The 21,249-nt window shown below is 33.4% G+C and overlaps 1 protein-coding gene across 1 annotated transcript in view; it reads left to right on the top strand.

The window, feature by feature from the left end:
- The first annotated feature begins 3,111 nt into the window (after positions 1-3,111).
- LOC134718446 (multiple epidermal growth factor-like domains protein 10) overlaps positions 3,112-21,249 on the top strand; it is a 61,605-nt gene continuing 43,467 nt past the window's right edge. Inside the window, exons 1-6 of the mRNA XM_063580964.1 lie at positions 3,112-3,217; positions 14,820-14,921; positions 15,637-15,737; positions 16,448-16,540; positions 17,337-17,583; positions 17,930-18,047. Coding sequence (XP_063437034.1) covers positions 3,114-3,217; positions 14,820-14,921; positions 15,637-15,737; positions 16,448-16,540; positions 17,337-17,583; positions 17,930-18,047 — 765 coding nt within the window. The 5' untranslated portion in view covers positions 3,112-3,113. The remainder of the gene's footprint in view (positions 3,218-14,819; positions 14,922-15,636; positions 15,738-16,447; positions 16,541-17,336; positions 17,584-17,929; positions 18,048-21,249) is intronic.

Consider the following 21,249-nt stretch of genomic DNA (forward strand, 5'->3'; position numbering starts at 1 on the left):
ATGAAAAAGACAAACAGACACAATAGTACACATGACACAACATAGAAAACTAAAAAATAAACAACACGAACCCCATCATAAAATAGGGGTGATCTCAGGTGCTCCGGAAGGGTAAGCCGCGTGAGACACTGCTCCACATGGGGCGCGCGGTAAATAGTATTATTCGATAGTTCACATTCATAAAAGTGAGGGGATTGTAGTTACGACGTAAGGAACATATCCGACATCATTTGTGAAAATGCATATATAATGCCAGCAACTCGATCTTTTCCCAAAAACTTTAGAGTAATATTTATACACATTGCTATAGTAACTTACGGTCCGGAAATTTTAATCGTCTTTTTATGAAAAGATCCACTTTATTGTATTGCAATGTCAGAAACCGATTTATGTATAATTAATTTCCTTCTGTAATAACTTTCGTCAGGTGCACACATACCATACGTTTTTATACTTAATAATAATAAAACAATAAAAGTGGGCGTGATAACACTGAATTGTTTTATAGCAATACACATTGTAAACCAGGGGAAAAACTATAAATTTGCATAAATTGTAAAGGATACAGATTCAAAAGATAGAAAAGAGATAACACAACTCTGTATTGATTCGATCGGTTGTTGTTGTTGACGTCCAGTGGCTAATATTTCATGGATGATCACTGAACGATTAAACTCTGGAGGAAAAACCTTAAGGATGACTGTACTTGGGTGAAATTGACCAAATCTAGAATTTGAAATTGATACTATTAATAAGACGAGCATTGATTAAGGATAAAAATAAGCTAAACATATTCATAGGTCATGGAACTCCTTTTTGGGATATTTGATTTTTTTAAAAATGGCGGGAAAAGGCTGACTCGGACTTTTACCTTATAACTGCATTGTTATTATTTGGGTCTCAAATCAAAATAAAGAAAATCAAGAATCTGCTAAAATTTTGTTAAATGACCTTTCATGAGCTATTAAATGTTATGTGAAAAAAATAAATGTGTGTTATGGGGCAAACTAATTTACATTGTATCGTATGGAAAAACACCAAGGAATTCGAACATGTGACACAAATTCAAAAAATTAACCTTACTTGAGTACATCCTTAAATAAATGAAAACGATTCGGCATCGACACTAATTCAAGTTTTTTCAAGTTTTTATTAAATCAGGAAAATCAATACAAGTATAATGATGTCTTCCCCCACATTAACATGATATTACATCACATAAATAAATATATATTATGTATGACAAAATATCAAATCAAGGTTAAATGAATAAAATTACAAAGATTCAAAGCATAATTGTATGTAATGGCATATATTTTTTGTGTCATCAATATTTTGTGGGTTAAGTAAACCAGAGACATATATACAGTATATATGTCTCTGAGTAAACTAATAATGGTTTCCATAACTTTTTCAGGGCACAGATCTTGTGAATTTAAATTGAGTTTATAAAATAGTTGTTTTCTATAATTTTCAAATTTTTTGCAAAAAATAAGAAAATGTATTTCATCCTCTATTTGATTGCAGTTAGATTATATGATTTATTTTGATATATAAAGATAAGATATGAGTCCCAAATGAGACAACTCTCCATCCAAGCCACAGTTTAAATTGTAAAATTAAATCATTATAGGTCAAGGTATGGTCTTCAACACGGGCCGAAAAACAAGCTATAAAAGTCCCCAAAATGACTAGTGTAAAACATAATTTTCTAGACCTGCCAAATATCCTGATTTATTTAAAATATCCTCCCATGAGAGGTGTTGACCTGAATAGAGCACACCAAACAGCAAAAACTGTTGTCTGCCCTTCGGTCGGGTTGTTGTCTCTTTGACACATTCATCATTTCCATTCTTAATTTTAAAGACACAGATCACAACAACCAACACACAACAACCAAGCAACAAACAACAACCAACAAACAACAACACAATAACCGACAATACACAACAACAGCACACAACCAACACCACACAATAACCGACAACATTTAAGATAGACCTACATGGTTACAGACGCAGAAAGTGTCTCAGTTAAATAAGTTTTACGTGCGCATAACATGCACGAATTAGTATGAAACATAGTCCAATGTATGTGTATATCAGAAAATTTATATGAATATTCGTGAATAGTACTTGCAGAAATTTTCCTCCTTTATTTCATTTCAAATATTCATTATTTCAGTGGGAATTCGAGTTTATGAAATAAAGAGGGGCAATAAAGGAATGAGATGTAGATGTAAGGGCCCCTCTGAGGCAGAACAAATATACTGAGAATCGCTTAGACATGACTAGAGCGTCCGCCTCTTATGCCAGTCAGTGCCCCCTTTTCTTTGAAATTTTCTGGATCCGGCGCTCGGAGTCAAATATGAGTACTTTGAAAATAAGTATAAAACGACATATAATCATCGTCCTAGGTCAATATATCGGGAATGGCATTAAAAATTAAAATAAACATATTCCGCTTGAGGGCAACGGCAATATTTCGTAAGTCAAGTTATAAACTACTTTATTATTTTACAATGTTATCCCGACTTCTGAACGATAAAACACGAATCATTATGCTAAGAACACTATCACCAGGGGCGGATCCAGCCATTTTAAAAGGGGGTCCCTAACCCATGATAAAAAGTGGGGTCCAACTGTATGTCCCCATTCAAATGCATTTATCGTTCCAAAAAGGGGGGGTTCCAACCCCGGACCCCCCACCCACCCACCCTGGATCAACCACTGATTACCTGAATACAATAACAGTTACAGCAATCTTGGATTTTGCTCATCCATCAACTATTAACTGTGTAAATTTACCTATTATGTCTGTTTGTTTTATTCATACATTGTTGTCAATATAACTGGAACATGATATGACTGTCATACAAGTGAGAGGTTTAGAAAGCTTAAAAACCAGGTTTAATCCACCATTTTCTACATAAGAACATGCCAAACTGTAACGTGAAAAGTCAGGAATATGAAAGTTATTATCCAATCGTTTGATGTTTTTGAGCTTTTGATTTGGCCATTTGATCAAGGACTTTCCTTTTTGAATTTTCCTCGGAGCTCAGTATTTTTGTGCTTTTATCTTTTAAAATATTTGGTTTTTATCTCCAACATAGCATGACAATGTATCTGACAACCATTTTTGTGGGATCACTCTGCCTAGTATGCGGTGTACATGGATTAACTAAAGGAGGAGCCAACGTCTGTGAGAAAAATGTTGCGTAAGTACCACTTACAGTTTATGAAACAGCAAACTAACAATGCTAATAAGATACTTTCACATAAAGTACTTTTGACTCAAAAGTGTATAATTTTCGACAAGTAACCTTTGGTAGGATATTCGCAGGTGCCCGTTCAGGTTAGAGGAAGTAAAAGAAGTAAATTCAAGTTTATAATCGGTGGTATTCGTTTTTTTGTGGGGGAGGGAGGGGTCGATTATATTGTCAAACTGCACCGATGTTTATGAACTATATGGATAGAATTTGATTTCTTCTTTATCAAGAAATAGCGTCTGAATTAAGCAAGCACTTTTTCTTCATTTTCCGTGCGTTAACGATATACGGAGTACTTCAATGCAAAAATAAAATAAAATAAAATGTTATATGATAATGCTATTACACGAATGTAGGACAGAAAGTCAGAGGACAAAAAGTGACAGACATAAAGTCATGGACACAAAGTGACAGACAAAAAGTCACGGACACAAAGTGTCAGGACAAAGAGTCACAATTCATTTTTTCTGACTAATTTCTTGAATAAAAAATGCTTATTTCTTCAAAAATATTTCTCTTGAACTATTGTTAAAATGTTACTTTGGAAACAAAAGGAGTATGTCCGGTAAGGACCGATTTTGGCATTAAATTTCAGGTTCATCTGACGTAAGATTTTGACCACTTTTTAAACATTTAAGTGTCTATTTCATTTGAATCAATCAGTTTATGTGAAAGATTTTAACTTATTTAGTCATTAAAAAACAATCCAATTCAAGCTCATATATGAAAAATCTTTCAAATATGCTGAAAATAGTCACTTTTCTGGTGGTTTTTGTTAAAAATTAAAGTGGCCGCATCCGTGTTCATCCTCAACCTTTATATATGTCATGTATAATACTAAAATACAACTTTCATTTCAATATTAAGGATGAACACGAATGCAGCCACTTTCGTTTTATACCTAAAACCGTATAAAATTTAACTAAAATGCTAGAATTGTGAAGATTTCAGTAATTTAGAATGATTTTATGGTGCTACTATCCGATATAGGTGCATTGTATTGTTAAAAACAGCCTATATTTATGTAACAGAAGCATTCTACTGTCCAATAAATAACTAAAAGTTTACATTTTAACAATTTTGTAAAACTGCTATATTTTGGGGCCAAAAAGGGGTCTTACTGGACCTACTCCTTTATCAAAAAAGTATTAGAGTAAATCAAATAATTGTTAAAAAAACAAGATGTCAAAGTGGCTAGGCGCTTCATGGTGCCAAGCAACCTTTCTTTTGCATAACTAAAATTAAATAAATCTTCATTTTTCAAGTATAATGACACATTTCCTTAACTTTAATATGAATATATGTATTGAAAAGTAATATTTTAAGATATTTTTCTTATTATATTCAAACATTTGTTAACACATTCTTTGTGACTTTTTGTCCTACCAATTTTGTGACTTTTTGTCCTGTAACTTTCTGTCCGTTTACCTTTATTACACATGTTACAGATTGGATTTTGTTTCCAGAAATGATCAGCAGTTTTGAATGAAAATAGTCGGCACTCACACCACATCTTCCTATATCTATGGTCAATTGAAATCAAATACACTTTTACATTCAAAGTCTTATATTCCGTAACGATACGATACAGCAGAGACATATTATATAATACAAGTATATTAATTATTATATGTCTCTGGATACAGTTAAAACATAAGCTCTCGTGTTAAGGTCACTTTTTACATCTGGGCTATGTCAGTACTCACAGAATTTCCTTAAATTGGTCCATTGAACTGTATCGGAAAATCGAAAGACTAATTTGCCATTGATTTTTTTTTTCTGAAATAATATTGATATAAATCTTACAAAATAGGTGCTCATTTGCTTTTAGTGCTTCCTGTTTGTGCCTTGAAATTTATTGCATGTTTATTATGGGTTGTATTGTTAAAAATGTCTCATACGTCGGTTCAAAGCTTATGTTTGTCTATGTTTGTTTACCTCGCCGACTCTGAATAAAACTTATTTATTAATCATTTATTAAAGCACATAAAAGCGTCGACAAACATTCTCTCAATTTGTTTTTAAATCATTCATCAAACCAATGTTAAATTACCTCGTAGAATGAAATCAGTAATATTTTAGAAAATAAAAGAAAAACAGATATTATTCAATGAGCTCAAGTTATATGCAAAATTATACCAAAAACCTGTGACATATATCCTGAAAACTACAGAGGCATAACAGTGACTAATTGCTTTTCCACATTGATTGAAAGTATACTTAAGGACAGAATAGAACCCAAGCTTCTACCACAACAAAGTAAACTTCAACGTGGATTTACTGAAAAATCATCGTCACTCAATGCAGCCTTTATTGTTACCCAAAGTGCAGATTTCTACAAAGAAATACTTGCACAACTTGTCCTCCTGACATTAGATGCTCAGAAAGCATTTGACAAATTAGACCATGAGATTCTCTTCAATAAACTCTACCATGACGGCATAACTGGCAACATTTGGATTTTGCTTAGAAATATGTACAAAAACGTAGCAGTTAAAGTGAAATGGGATAATACTCTGTCAGATCAATTTATTCAGAGACAAGGGGTAAGACAAGGAGCCAAACTTTCCACGATACTCTACAAAAGATACAACAACAACATATTAGATGCTTTGGATCGGGCTGATATAGGAGCAAAAATAGGCAACATAAGCGTCGTAGCACCAACTTGCGCAGACGATATAGCGCTGTTAGCTAGTAATCAACATGAGATTCAAGCACTATTAGATATTGTACATGATAGCACAAAGAGAGATCTTGTGACAATAAATCCAAATAAGTCTGATTTAGTACCATTAACAACAAAATGTGAAAACTTCTCTGTTCAACTTGGAAATGACATTATAGATCAAAAGACAGAAACAAAACATCTAGGACTAGTCAGAGACTCCAAAAATAAGCTGAATATCGAGGATAGGTTGAAAACCGCAAGGAAAACTGTATATGCAATGTTAGGTCCAGGCCTTCACGCACGAAAAGGAATGTCACCTATAGTAGCACTGAAAGTATGGCAAACATATGCAATTCCAAGATGCTTGTATGGTATAGAGATCATGAATTATACAAAAACTGACATTTTAAAGCTTGAAAGACTCCAACAACAGGTCTGTAGACAAATTCAGGGATTGCCAAACAGAACAGCAAACGCCGCCACATATGTTATGCTTGGGGTGGAGCCAATACAGTCAACTATCGATCGTCTTGTCCTTACTTTTTTCGGAGGCATTATTCAGGATAGTGCTAGCATCGAATTTATGATCATAGAAAGGCAACTATGCATGTCACTACCAAACAGTAACAACTTTATAAATAGATTAAAAGAAATTTTGAATAAATATGGCCTACCAAAGGCACAAGAAATAATGAACAATAAACCAACAAAAGAGATTTGGAAAAGGACTGTAAAAAAGGCAATAAACATGCATTGGGAAAAACAGTGGTTAGTAGAGAAAGAAAATAAAACCACTATGCAATATCTTGAAATAAATCAACAGCCTATTGGAAAGCCTCATCAAATCTGGCAGCTAGTACCAAATACAACTATCGAAGTGAAAAAAGCCGAAATTAAAGCAAGGTTAATCACAAGAACTTACACATTACAATCAGACAGAGAAAAATTCACAAGAGGTCGAGAAAGTGACAAGTGCCTGCTATGTGAAACTAGCCGTGAAGATACCCACCACTTTCTGATAACATGTTCTGCATTAAAGATAGAGAGAGATAAACATTTGTCGGTTCTTAAATCCTACATGAAGAACAACACACCAGTTGGAACATTCAACAGAGTAGAGGAACAAGGATTGCTTGTACTATTTATTCTTAATCCATCAGCAACAAAGTTTAAAGAACTATTCAAACTGAAGAAATCAATCTGTAAAGATATTGAAGCTATTACAAGAACATTATGTTACAGTCTTCATATAAAACGAACTTTATTAAATCAGACCAAGGCTTGATTGGATTGCAAATTTATCAAATATACAAGAGCATTATGCTTAACATCAGAATGAACTTTGAAATTTAAAGTGAAAGACATTGTATATATTGAGAATGTGTCGTTAGTAATCAGGGCATAAAACTTGTGTATAGAGTGATGACTTTTATATATGGGTAATGGTGCTACTAACAGGTCCCTGTAAATATTCATATACATGTAAATATTCATATTCTTATCCTTCGGGAGTGCTCCTTAGATAGGAGGAACATACCAGTAACAGTAACAGTAACAGTAACATAGCCTTACTTTTCCTTTGTCTTACCAGAGACATATAATACAATATATGTCTCTGGTCTTACAGTGCAGATTTTCTTTCAATTTCACAAGTATAGAAATCAACGATTTTAATGTCAACTTTTTATATTTTTTATGAATTCTTCTGATTTGTTATTTGATATCTCTCTCTTTCTTATGGGGTGTCGGTTGTTGATCCATAAATCCCACTTCCATATAATTCCCCAACTATTTACCCGCAAGTCGAAAATTTCCGGAAAATAGTCCGAATCCGATTATGCTTTTACATTTTTGGCGGGAAATCTGACTTGTTTCCCCTTTATAGTCTATCTGTATCTGTATCTGTATGTATACGTTGAAGATACCAATTCTGGCTTTTACTCAACGGGAGAGAGAGACACCTATTGGCGGTGTTGGAGAGCAGCCTTGAAGCTCTCAACTGTATCTGCGCATACAATACGATCCTCTAGTTGGTTCCAATGTAGTACACTCTTGACGAAGAAAGAGTTCTTATATGGATCGGTGTTGCTTGGAATAGTATCTAGTGCCTTAGAATTGTTCTTCACTGAATTTGTCACTATATTGGCACATACAAAATTGTCAAATGTTTTAGGTTTGATTTTCCTCTTAGGTTTACTTTTAACAAGAAAATCGTCGGGATTAATAGCTGGGACCAACCCCTCAACCACTTTGTACAGAAATACTAGCCGTTGACTTGTTCTTCTTGTTTGTAGGTTGTCTAGTTCTAACTCGGCTAGCATTTTGGTGACCGACCCCTCTTCTCTAGACCTATAGTCGCCTGTGATGAATCTAGCTGCTCTGCGTTGTATTCTTTCCAATTGATTTATATCATGTTGTGTATATGGGTCCCATATTATGGCACCATATTCCATAGTTGATCGTACTAATGATATATATGCGGTCTTTTTGCAATCTTTTGGGCAGAAGCGTAGATTTCTTCTTAGAAAGCCGAGTGTCGAATTGGCTTTCTTGGCAACATTTGAGATGTGCGTGGTCCATTTTAGGTCTTCTGATATTTGTAAGCCTAGATATGGGTTGTGTTGGACTTGTTGTAGTACATGTCCGTCTAGGCTGTACATCTTCTGGCTTTTATTCTTAATGCTAAGTATATAGCACTTCTTTGCATTGAAGCGCATGCCCCAGTTTGTGGCCCATACTTCTAGGTTTTGGAGGTCTCGTTGTAGGAGTGTGTGGTCATGTTGACTATTTATGTTCCTGTACAGGAGGCAGTCATCTGCGAAAAGTCTGACAGATGATTGTACTGAATCTGGAAGGTCGTTAATGTGGCAGAGGAAGAGAAGAGGTCCTAGTACTGTACCTTGTGGTACACCGGAGTCAACTGAAGCTTCTTCTGATTCCTCCCCATCTACGACAGCTTTCATTTTCCTTTGGGTTAGGAACATCTCCAACCATTTGTTTAGTGGTCCTCTTATACCGTATTCGTTCATTTTGTGCAGTAGTTTGTTGTGCGGCACAGTGTCAAATGCTTTGGAGAAGTCCAGTATAGCTACATCAATTTGTTTTCCTGCGTCAAAGGCTTTCATGAAGTCGTGTAGTGTGACTAGCAGTTGGGTTTCACAGGAATAGCCTGACCTGAAGCCATGGTTTAGTGATGTAAGTACTCTGTGCTTCTCTAGATGTTTAAGTATATGCCTACAGATTATATGTTCCAGTAGCTTGCATGGTACAGATGTTAAGGATACTGGTCTGTAGTTTTCTGGTGCATGTTTGTCTCCCTTTTTGAAGACACTTGATATGTTTGCATTTAGCCAGTCTCTTGGTAATGTACCAGTGTTGATGGATTTTGGAATATCATTGTAAGTCCAGGTGCTAGTTGTTTTGAGCATTCTTTCAATATACGGTTTGGTATGCCGTCTGGTCCTGATGCCTTGGATGTATTCAGTTTTTTCAGCAGCTTTTCGACTCCATCTGTATTTATGTATAAAGGAGGTATTGTGCTTTTTATGTGCTTTGATGTTGTTGGCAGAGTTTTGTCTTTATTTCTTGTAAATACTGAGCTGAATTGTTTGATCAGTAATTCTGCTTTCCCTTTGCTGTCATTGATTAGGTGGCCGTTACTTTTAAGGGGTGCTATTCCTATGTTGTCCTGTTTCCTTGATTTTACATATTTCCAAAATGGTTTTGAGTTGTTGTTTTCTAGCCCTTCTAGGATTGTGGTATTAATGTAGTTATACTCAGCTTTCCTGATTTGCCGCTTACATTCTTTTTGGAAGTGCCTGTAGTTGGCCCAGTTGTTGGTTTTCTTTGCCTGTTGGTATAGCCTTGTTTTCTTTTTAAACATTTTCCTGATTTTATGATTGATCCAGGGTAGACTGGTTTTAGATCGGATGAGTTTTGATGGTATATGGTTGTCAAGGTTAGAATAAAGGTCTGTCTTGAACTTGTCCCATAATTCCTGTACTGTGGCACCTGAATGATACATTTCAATGATGTTGGTTGAAAGGATAGTCAGGTCTTTGTGTAGATCTTCCCATTTTGCTTTGGAGTATATGTAGCATTTGCGTGGCTTCTTACTCTGATAATGTGGTTTTGTGTCGCAGTCTGTTACAATCATATCGTGGTCAGATATTCCTGGAGCATTAGAGGATGTTTTGATGAGTGACGGGTTTGAAGTCAGCACTATGTCCAGTAAGTTATTGCCTCTTGTTGGTGTTTCATGTATCTGTGTTAGTGAGTGTGATATGATAACTTCCATTAGAGCTATTTGGATTTCCTTGTCTTGTGCATTTTGGTTTACTGACATGGTGTTCCAGTTTATGTCTGGGCAGTTGAAATCTCCAGTTAGCATGATGGTTTGATTTTTGTTTGAAATATGGTCTAATGATTTGTCTAATTCCTTTATGTGTTCCATGTTTCTGTGTGGCATATAGAATGAGCCTATTGTGAGATCTTTTTTGTCTTTCATTTGTATCTTTACCCATTCTATCTCACATTTTGTTACAAACTCTGGTTTTTCAATTGCAATAATGTCGTTTTGTACAAGGATGAAAACACCTCCTCCCAGTGTACCTCGATCATTTCTGTAGGCTGTGTAGTTTTCTGGAAAAACTTCGCTAGATTTAATTGCATCTTTAGTTGGATTTTTTCCAGGATGTTCACCTTTCAGCCAAGACTCTGTGCCGCAGATGATGTCAGGTTTGATGTAGTTGACTGCAGCTGAAAATTCAGATGTCTTGTCCTTGATGCTTCTACAGTTCAGTGTAAGGATTCTTAGGTTTTGTTTCTTTGGTATGTTGAATACGTTGCTGCTGTTTGTTCTGTTTTTGCTCTTATTTCTCTTTGATGTGTTGTTATTGATTGAATTATTTCCTTTTGGACTGCTGGTTTTAAGTGGACTGAATGCATTTGACGTAATTGATTCGAATGTGCTGTTGTGGGTTAAAGGATCATAATAGTTTGAAGTGTTCAATTCGTAACTGTGGAAAGTGAAAGTAGAAACGTTGATGCTTTCACATTTACAGCATAGCCATTGTACATTAGATCTTTGCAGTAGGTCGTAGTCTGCAGAACATAGTTCTATACATGTTTTGTGATGCCAGATGTTACAGTCATCACAGCATACTCCTTCGCAGTTCCATGTGACTGGGTGTTCACAAAGTCCACATGGGTAGATACTTTGTTGTTTTGTTCTTGGTCCCGGGTTTTGCTCTATGTCCCCTGCAAGGAGGAGAATTAGTATTGCCATTGAATAGTTCTTATTTGGCTTAACAGGTAATGTCATTGGTTTACGGCCTGCTGATGACCATTTGTTGTTTAATAGATTTGTAAGTAAGTGACGATGGTCCCATGATTTTTCATTGAAGATGGATTGGCCAATGTTATATATCAGGGTCACTGCTATTATCAAAGTAAATATTTTCATCTTGTAGATTTTTCTATGAGTATCAAGCTTTTGTAAATGTTGGGTTACTGTTGAGGTCTTCAGTTTAGCTCGGAAGAGCCCGTGCTGACTGAAACAACAACAGCAATTACCAACAGTTAATTTGTGCTTGCTCAGCGATCTTCTTTAACCAGGTTTTCGCTAAAAGGTTGTCTGGGTGGATTCCGTCAGCGTATAGGTTATAGTTGTATTGTGTCCTGGTTGTTGATGTTCTGTGGTCTCCTTTTTTAAATTTAGATTTTGTCTGTAAATCGTTTGAAAATTTTGGAGAGTGGCTATTTATGTTGGTATTTAGTTCTTTGATTTTGAAGTTTAATCTGATGACTTGATCTGTAAGTATATTGTCCTGTTCTTTAAATTCTTCAGGTGTTTTGTGTTTACGATGGCAGTTCCAGCGGTAGATTGAGTATACTGGTGTTTCAAGTATTGTTATTTTGCAGCTATCGTATTGTTGGACTAATTCAATAATTTTATTGTAGTGATCTATCAGATGATCTATAGTTTCATCAGTGTAGGTGTTGATTGAAATATATTTCTTGTTATAAGATGTTAGGTCGCAAGTGCCTAGCCAGACATATATCCATATAGCTCCTAATTCTCTAGTTTTAATATTTAGGGTTGTTTGTAGCCATTTATTAAAAAAGTTTTGACTATAAAGGTTTGTAGCAGAGAACTATACATAATTTCATGCTTGCATCACAGCTGGAGATTGACCAATCAGATACTTAGATTGTGTTTAATGACCTTTGTATTACTTCCCTTGGAGGACACAATTTAATAGCAACTCTCGAGAGTGAACTACTATGAAAATTTGTCCTGTGAGTGGACACTATTTCATATTGTTGGCAGTAAAAATCTGTCCTTTTAAGGGACACCATTCCATGACAATGGACATTGTTAAATACCAAATTTCAATGAAAAACTGTCCCCATTGACATTTTTTCACAGGACACTATTATCGTCGTGTCATATGTTTTCGTATGTTATATGTTTTCGTATCAACCACATTTTGTCGGTTTTTAACTGCATACGCGTATATTGTGGCGTGTTTTTCGGTTTCTATATTTAGAACAATAACACCACTACAGTTTGACAAATTTAAAACATACTCAACAGCGCTTTTTAAAGACGTTAGAACAAATTTAATAAAACTGACATATTTAGCCATTTTTATTTAATGTCAAAAATATGCATCACTAGAATAGTTGTGGAAAAAAATTCTGAAGGGTTAAAATAAAGTCCAGATATGTTTTTTGCCTGTCAGGCATCTGATCTTCAAGACATACGACTGTCATGTGTTTTTTTGGTCGTTTTAATTACAAACCAGCGATTTAAAATTAACAGGGTTCTTATATAAAATGGTTGTTCAAAATCTAATTATTCAATATTTTATTGACAATTCTTTTTATACATCCTTGACACATGAAGATGATTACAGTCTTAACTTTTTTATATTTAATCCTAAATTTTGAAAACTGCATTTTATTTTAGAAAAAATAATGTATTTTGTACAAACCAGGTGCCAATCTGAAACTAATCAAAATCTAACAAATTCAGCACATGAAACACCAACCTAAAACTATTTGCTAGTAATTTTTAGTACTGAAAAGTATTAATTAACTTTTTTTATGATTCACGCGATCACCAGAACCACGACTTTGGAAAATATTAATTTCCGGATTTTATAGTCAGTTTAATGGGGGTTGGACTTTACGGCGAAAATGGACTAGATCCACAAACTTCAATGTCAATAATGAATACTTATATTATACCGATAATGTTTTATGGATTGGAAATAGTAATCCCTAGAGGAAGATGTTTAGAAACTTTAAATATCCAATTTAAGAAGTTCTTGAAACAATTGTTATCTTTACCAAAAACAGTAGCAGATCCTGCTATATATATGATTTCTGGGATGTTACCTGTAGAAGCTCAAATAGATGTAAAAATTTTAACTTTTTATGGAAATATTACTAGACAAGGAAAAAATTCTATTGAATGGCAACTAGCGGAAAGGCAATTAAATGTTAAATCTATTAATAGTAATAGTTGGTTTAGTTTACTGAGGAAAATATTTTTGAAATATGAACTTAATGATCCTGCACAATACTTAGTTAATCCAATTAGTAAATACCAATGGAAAAGGGAAATAACTTCCAAAGTTCAAAAATTCTGGATTGAGAAGATACTGAATCAAGCAAAACTTTATACCAGTTTAAGATACTTATCGTTGATATATAAACCAGGACAATGTCATCCTATTGCAAATACAAATACTATGAATTCAAGGGAAATTATTAGAATTCCTACAAAATTGAAAATAGCTACTGGGAGTTACATTCTGCAAACAGTTAGAGCCAAGTTTAAAAGTAATACAGAACTGTCTATATGCAAACTGTGTAATGAAACAGAAGAAACTTTACCACATTTCTTATTAACGTGTAAAAGTTTAGAAGATATCAGAAAACCAATTTTGGAAGATTTAATTAATTCCTGTAGTGAAGAACTAGCTGCCTTTAATATGAAAGGTGAACATTTTGACATTTTACAACTGATCATAGATCCCTTTAATTACATGACAATGTTAAGAAATGAAAAAGTTTTTAAAGTGATACAGAACATTATAGATCCAAAATGTAGGCGATTATGTTACAATCTCCATTGTGAAAGATATAGACTGTTGCAATTAGATGATATAAAGAAAAAGAAAAGAAAGTAACATTTTATGAATCCTAAGTGTCAATTGGTTGTCTACTCTTAAACAGTGATATCTTTAGATAAATATTTTTAGATTTTAAAATATTTAATGATTTGATGATATTGACATTAAGTCCAATTTTATCGTCAAGAATATGATGAACAATGTAAATAGTGTATAGTGATATTGGTGGAAGATATTTTTATTCATGATGTGAAAAACCAATACTCGGAAGAGGTGTGCCTACATTGGCAGAATATATATTACAGATTACAGATTACAGATTTCCTGTCCGTGTACTGATCCAATTTTTAATTCATACGAAAACATATGACGCCGGTTTTTTTGACATACAAAAATCGCAAAGTAATCGGAAACGGTCAAAAATCGTAGTAAGCCTTGACAAAAAAACTAGATACCTGAAATCAATCTACAGGACATGCTTTTTAAATTTGAGTAAACACCTGAATAAAAACTCAACAGTGAAAACCGTAAGCAGTAAAAATTGTTATTAATACGAAAACACATTACACGATGATATGTCTTTAAATACACCTGTGCATGGCCCATGGGAAAGAAATATTATGATTTTTGTGTTTGGTCTGATACATTTTGTACTTTAATTTGGTTATAATTCTCATAATTTAGCCATTTATTAAAATTCTCCACAATAAAATATGTCAACCATTTTCTTTTACAGGACAATAAAAACTTCATTGAAGTATGTGGCCACACCATACGAGACATGTCAGAGAACGTGGTGTCTTAGTTTACTGGATTTATTTAGATGTGATAAATGCATGTAAGTATATAGCCACACCATATGTGACAAGTTAGACAGAATATGGAATGGGCTTTACTCATTGTTGAAGGCTGCAATTTCTGTGTCATTTGGTCACTTGTGAAGAGTTGACTCATTGGCAAATTCGCAATTAGACCACTATCTTCTTTTTTATTACCCAATTTTATGTACCTTTGTTTGTTTATTTTTATTCAACAACTCTACAGTATACTGTAGTATAAAGTTTAAAAAAGAAAAGAGCAATAGAGCAACATAGTTCTGTTTTCCAAAAGGTTTGTTTTTATGAAAATATTTTTTCATGCCATGGTCTACTCTATGCTTATATAGACGTATTTACACTTGTATGCAAATTTGTCCGCCATTACATAACATCACACAGGTTCACGGAAACTTTGACTTTAATTCAAAACATATGACGTCACAACTAAAAAGTGATTGTTGCTTGACGTCAAAAGGTTATTCAGAGGTGATGTAAGGTTATTCGTAGGCAAAATACAGCCAAATACCAAAAGTGTAAATACTTTTATTAAAATGGCACATGAGTTATAGGCAATATTATATCCAAAGCATATTAGAATTTAGATGTTTGAGCATGTGAAAAGGCTCAACAGGGAAACAGGAAATCTCCTTAGATAAGTATTGAGAATATTGTGTCAGGTTCCCAGACTACATTTATAACATGCTTTAAGTAATTTATATGTATTGTATATTTTAGAACACGGTATAAAGCTGAACAGAAAACTGAAGAATCTAAGATTTACACCACAGAATATGTTTGTTGTTCAGGGTACATACTCAAAAGAGACAAATGCCGGCGTAAGTTTTAAATCATAACCACTTTTAAAGATAGTTAATTAAAATAGAGTTATTCCCCTTTTTTGTGTGGGAACACGCTGAAAAGAGACAAATGGAGACTTATTTAAGTTCTAAATTATAACTACTAATAAAGATACATGTAGTTTACACAAGATGTAAATGAGATAAGAGTTATTTCCCTTTTTGTTTGTTGTTTTGAGTACATACTTATAAATACCTTAATATAAGGGGAAACAATTCTGATAGAGACAAGTGCCTGTGCATCATCCCTACCTTGTTTAGTTAGTGGTTAATAAAGTATGATGCTATGTTGTGTATTTATTCTGCAAATTGACAAAGATATAAAAAAGAAGATGTGGTATGATTGCCAATGAGGCAACTATCCACAAATGATTAAAATGACACAGACATTAACAACTATAGGTCAATGTATGGCCTTCAACAATGAGCAAAGCCCATACCCCATAATCAGCTATAAAAGGCCCCGATAAGACAATGTAAAACAATTCAAACGAGAAAACTAACGGTCTTATTTATGTAAAAAGATAAATATTCTTTATAAACTTTAAAGTAGAGGGATACAGTTCCACTCTTTTTGTAAAATGACCTCATAAAGGTGCTCATAATAGATGAAAATGTTTTCGTCGAAGGACATTACTCTAAACGGATTAATTTGCTACGAAACTATTTAATGTCTTCCTGTTTTTCAGCTGTTTGCAGTAGTGGTTGTGAACATGGCGAGTGCGTATCACCTAACGAGTGTAAATGTCACCCTGGCTGGAGGGGACATTCATGTTCTAGTAGTAAGTAGCCATAGTAACATTGATTTTAAACTTTAATTGTTACAGATGGGTAAACTTAATGTCTTGACAGGCAGTATAAACCACCTCTATTTTGTTTGATTGGGTAATATCAACTCAATGAGTCAATATACTAACATAATATATAACAATAGAAAGATGTTAACAGAATATATAGTGACATAAACAATGGATAAATGAAAACGGTGTTTAAAAGTATTACAAAACTTTCAATTTTTTGAAAAACTAAGGATTTTCTTATTACCTGGCATAGATTACATTAGCTGTATTTGGCACAACCTTTTGGAATTTTGGATCCTCAATGCTCTTCAACTTTTTACTTTGTTTGGCTTTATAAATATTTTGATATGAGTGTCACTGATGAGTCTTATGAAGAAAAAACGGCCGTCTTGCGTACTAAATTATAATCCTAGTACCTTTGATTACTATTTTAAGTTTGATGCGTTAGTTGAACTGCCTCTAAATTTCCAACATTAATAACATGTAGGCCATTCTTCTTGAGTTTTCAGTTTTGTTTGAAAAAAGAAGATGTGGTATGATTGCTAATGAGACGACTGTCCACAAGAGACCAAACTGACACAGACATTAACAACTTCAGGTCACTGTACGGCCTTCAACAATGAGCAAAGCCCATACCACATAGTCTGGTATAAAAGGCCCTGATATGACAATGTAAAACAATTCAAATGAGAAAACCAATGGCCTTATTTGTATAAAAAATTAATATGTTAACAATCTTCTTGATTTGTTTATATCGATGTTTACAATCTATTATTAGGTTGCAGTGATAGTGAATGGGGAGGTAACTGTAATTTGAGATGTAATTGTAACGGACACGGATCATGTGACCCACAGACTGGACATTGTATATGTGCCGCAGGATGGACAGGAGAGAGATGTCAGACCCCCTGCAGTGAAGGAACCTATGGACCAAACTGTCGTTTAATGTGTCATTGTCGTAATGGAGCTACCTGTGATAGGACAAATGGAGCGTGCTATTGTTCAACAGGGTTCAAAGGGTCATTGTAAGTATCATGTGACAAGACAAAAAAAAACAATACTATTAAACACAGATCAAGTTTAAATAATAATTGCATTCCTTTTACTGTTCAGATTAGGTCCCTTTACAAAAAGAAAAATTCCATAAATTTTTGTTTCTGTTCACTAACTTTAGTTTGCCTCAACCAAACATTATGAGACTTTTCCCTAATGCTAATTACCATAAAACATAGACTATAAGTTCAAAGTTTGATGACATCACTATTACAGTTTTTCTTGTAATGTCCCTTTATAACTTTATATCAATGTATGCAAGCAGGAGCCTAATCTGTCATATTGACACATTCTCCATTTATTATTATCTTATTTTAGTTGTGAAGTTAATTGTCCTGACGGTACTCATGGATCAAAGTGTCAGTCCAAATGTTTATGTCAGAATGGTGCTACATGTGATTCAGCTGGTCAATGTAAATGTCCAAGAGGCTGGACTGTAAGTATTTACTATTATCAATATTCATAGCATGCAAAATAAAATTCAGAATGTGTCAAAGAGACAACAACCCGACCATAGAACAGACAACAGCAGAAGGTCACTAATAAGTCTTCAATGCAGCTAGAAACTCCCGCACACCCAGAGGCGTCCTTCAGCTGACCCCTAAACAAATATCTATACTAGCCCTTACAGAAAAATAAGGCTTTTTGCAAATATTTGCGGCAATGTTGCTGCAAATAGTTGCGGCAATATTGCTGCAAATATTCATTTTTCGTATGCAAATTAGTTTTCTTGCAAACAATTGCTGCAACATTGCCGCAACAAATTGCGGCAATATTGCGGCAAATGTTTGCGGGAAAATCAGTAGCTGTGATTGTTGCAGCAATATTGCGGCAAGTTCATTAGCTGCAATGTTGCAGCAATATTGCAGGAAAATTTATTTCTTGCAATATTGCGGCCACATTGCAACAAATCTTTCAACAATTCAGGTGTAAAATTTGGAATTAAAAACTAAACATTTAATAATTTATGATTTAATAATAAAAAAAAAATGTCTCTGTCCTCTAAAGGTTGAAAATGGTCTCTGTCCTCTATAGGTTGTAGTGTTACATCTGTGTAGCTTTTAGTTCTGTTTCTCTGTAAGTCTCACTGTCCTTAAAGTTGAATTTTTTGATTTAAAAAATACTGCAAAATAAAAGAATTTTAATTAGTAGACATAAAAAAAATAACTAAAATTATAAAGATACACAGATATAAGTTACTACTATATAGTTTAATTTTGGATGTAACATGTCTTCTGATTGGCTGACGTTATTTTGTTATCAGCCCTTATACATAATTTAGTCTTGTGACCGTGATGTCATCAACGTTTTTTCATAGTTTTTTACAGTTTAAAATGGAATTTAGTATTAAATTATAAGAAATGACTGTAATATTTTTTCTGTCAATTCAAAATAACATAACAAATTTGGTGCTCACTGTTAAATGACTTGCTATATGCATGAATTTGTTTCACTTAAAGGGTCAATGTCTAAAAGTGATTAAGTCCTTCTAGAAATTGCATATAACTATAGAATACATTTAACCTCATGCCAGTACTAGGTTAATTGTTATTGTTTTTTTTGAATATTTGTTTTTCATTGAACTATAACATAATTGGTCTTGTCTATTCTTTATTTTAATGTTAATTTTTGTGATAAGTTGTGTATATATATATGAAAGCTATACATTGTTGCCATTTGTTGACAAACCTATTATTGGCAGCCAAATAACATCTCAGAATCTCTAATTTAATACCAAACTGCTTTTATTAGAAGATTTCTTGTTTCAATATAAGTAATGTTATTTCTAAAACATACAGTAATTAAAAAAATAAAAAAAATATCTCCTGTCTTACACAATTTTGATAATATTCATGTGCATAAATCTATTGTCTAATACTCTTGCCAACTCTATTATGGTGACTTGAAAAACACCGGTACCACTCAGATTACAATTCTACCTTGACAGGTAAGTTTGTATCTAGCCTATAAAATACTTATTTAGCCTTGAGAATTGAAAGGTCAGTTTATCCCATTCATACAAAAGAAGTTGGTAAAATTGGCTTCATGCCATTTACCTTGTCCAACATTAAGGTCACTTTATTGTTATTGTGATATTGTTAAAGTACAAAAGAACCCTATATTCTGCCCAATGCTTAAACTTTGTGCATCTTGATTCAATTGTTTAAAATATGTTAATGTTGAATTTGAGGGGTTACTTTCACCCTTTTTTTTACGTGTTAGTTTTCTTTTCAGATATAAAAAAACTATCGGCTTGACTTTATAGAAATAGACTATGCTTGCAGGTTCTCTTGTTTTTTGTTTACCATGTTTACACCAAATTCTAACAGATTATTAAATTTAGTTGCAAAATATTTTAAAAGAGAGCTGAAATTTTTTTTTATCTTTTAATGTGAATTGAAGGTTGAATAATTATATGTGAATTAGAATGAAGAAAACATCTTGGTCCCAAAAAAAATCATCAATCAGGATATAAAATTCCAAATATTAATTTATTATACTAAAATAAGTTCATATAGAATAAACTTTCTAAGATTTTATTGATTCCTTTTAAATTTAAATCTCAAGCCACTGTTTTGCATGTTTAGGTCATGTCCCAACAAAAAATCAATAAATATGACAGTACAATGTACTCTTAAGCACAAACACATAAGTTCACTGTGAAATAGACATCTAGGGCAGGAGCAAACTGTCAGTTATACCAAACCAGTTTGACTAGATCTTTAGTTAAAAAACAGTTTGACTAGATGTCTAGATTACTCTTGGAATAACAATGGTGTGGCCTATATTTTGACAATGTAAATAACATGAGGACCTGGATGGGTTTTTTTAATATCTGTATTCTTTCAAGTTTTAGGGCATTTTCTTTTAATAGCCTTGAAATAACCCATTCTGTAAAATTCTCATGAAAATGATTTTCCAATTTAGTCTTTCTGTTACAAGATTATTTATCAATTATGTACATTGATCATGATTATATTATCAGTATTGCATTACAGTTACCTAAGTAACCCTTTATTTTGCACAGTTATTCTTTATACTTTTGCAATGCAGTAAATTATTCTCTTTTCTTTATTTTGATATTCATTTTCTATATTGTCTATTATTTTTTGTTGCTATTACATGTATTCTCTATTCTATAAACCCCATTCTGAACCTCATAGGTAAACTTCTTTTGTATGAATGGGATAAACTGACCTTTCAATTCTCAAGGCTAAATAAGTATTTCATAGGCTAGATACAAACTTACCTGTCAAGGTAGAATCGTAATCTGAGTGGTACCGGTGTTTTTCAAGCCACCATAAATTAAGAAGACTCTTTATTTATCACTATTTGAACTGTTAAAGAGCATGCACTTATTCAAAATGGTGGACATTCAACTCCATTTTACTTACCAAAAGATGTTGTCCAAATTGTGTGTAAACACCAATCTTCCTGAATCCATGAGTCATGTCAACTGAAGGCTATCATCTGCATTACCCAGTGTCAATAGAATCAATTGGATCTTTTGGATCTAACATGTCTAAATCCATTGTAAAATTCATATTACTTTGTTCCTGATAGAAGACATCTTTGTTTGTTGTATGCATGTTCATGTCCAGTTCAAATTTTGAATATAAGTTGATCAAGGTTGCTTA

The sequence above is a fragment of the Mytilus trossulus genome, chromosome 5 (assembly GCF_036588685.1).
Source record: "Mytilus trossulus isolate FHL-02 chromosome 5, PNRI_Mtr1.1.1.hap1, whole genome shotgun sequence".
Taxonomy (NCBI): Eukaryota; Metazoa; Mollusca; class Bivalvia; order Mytilida; family Mytilidae; genus Mytilus; species Mytilus trossulus.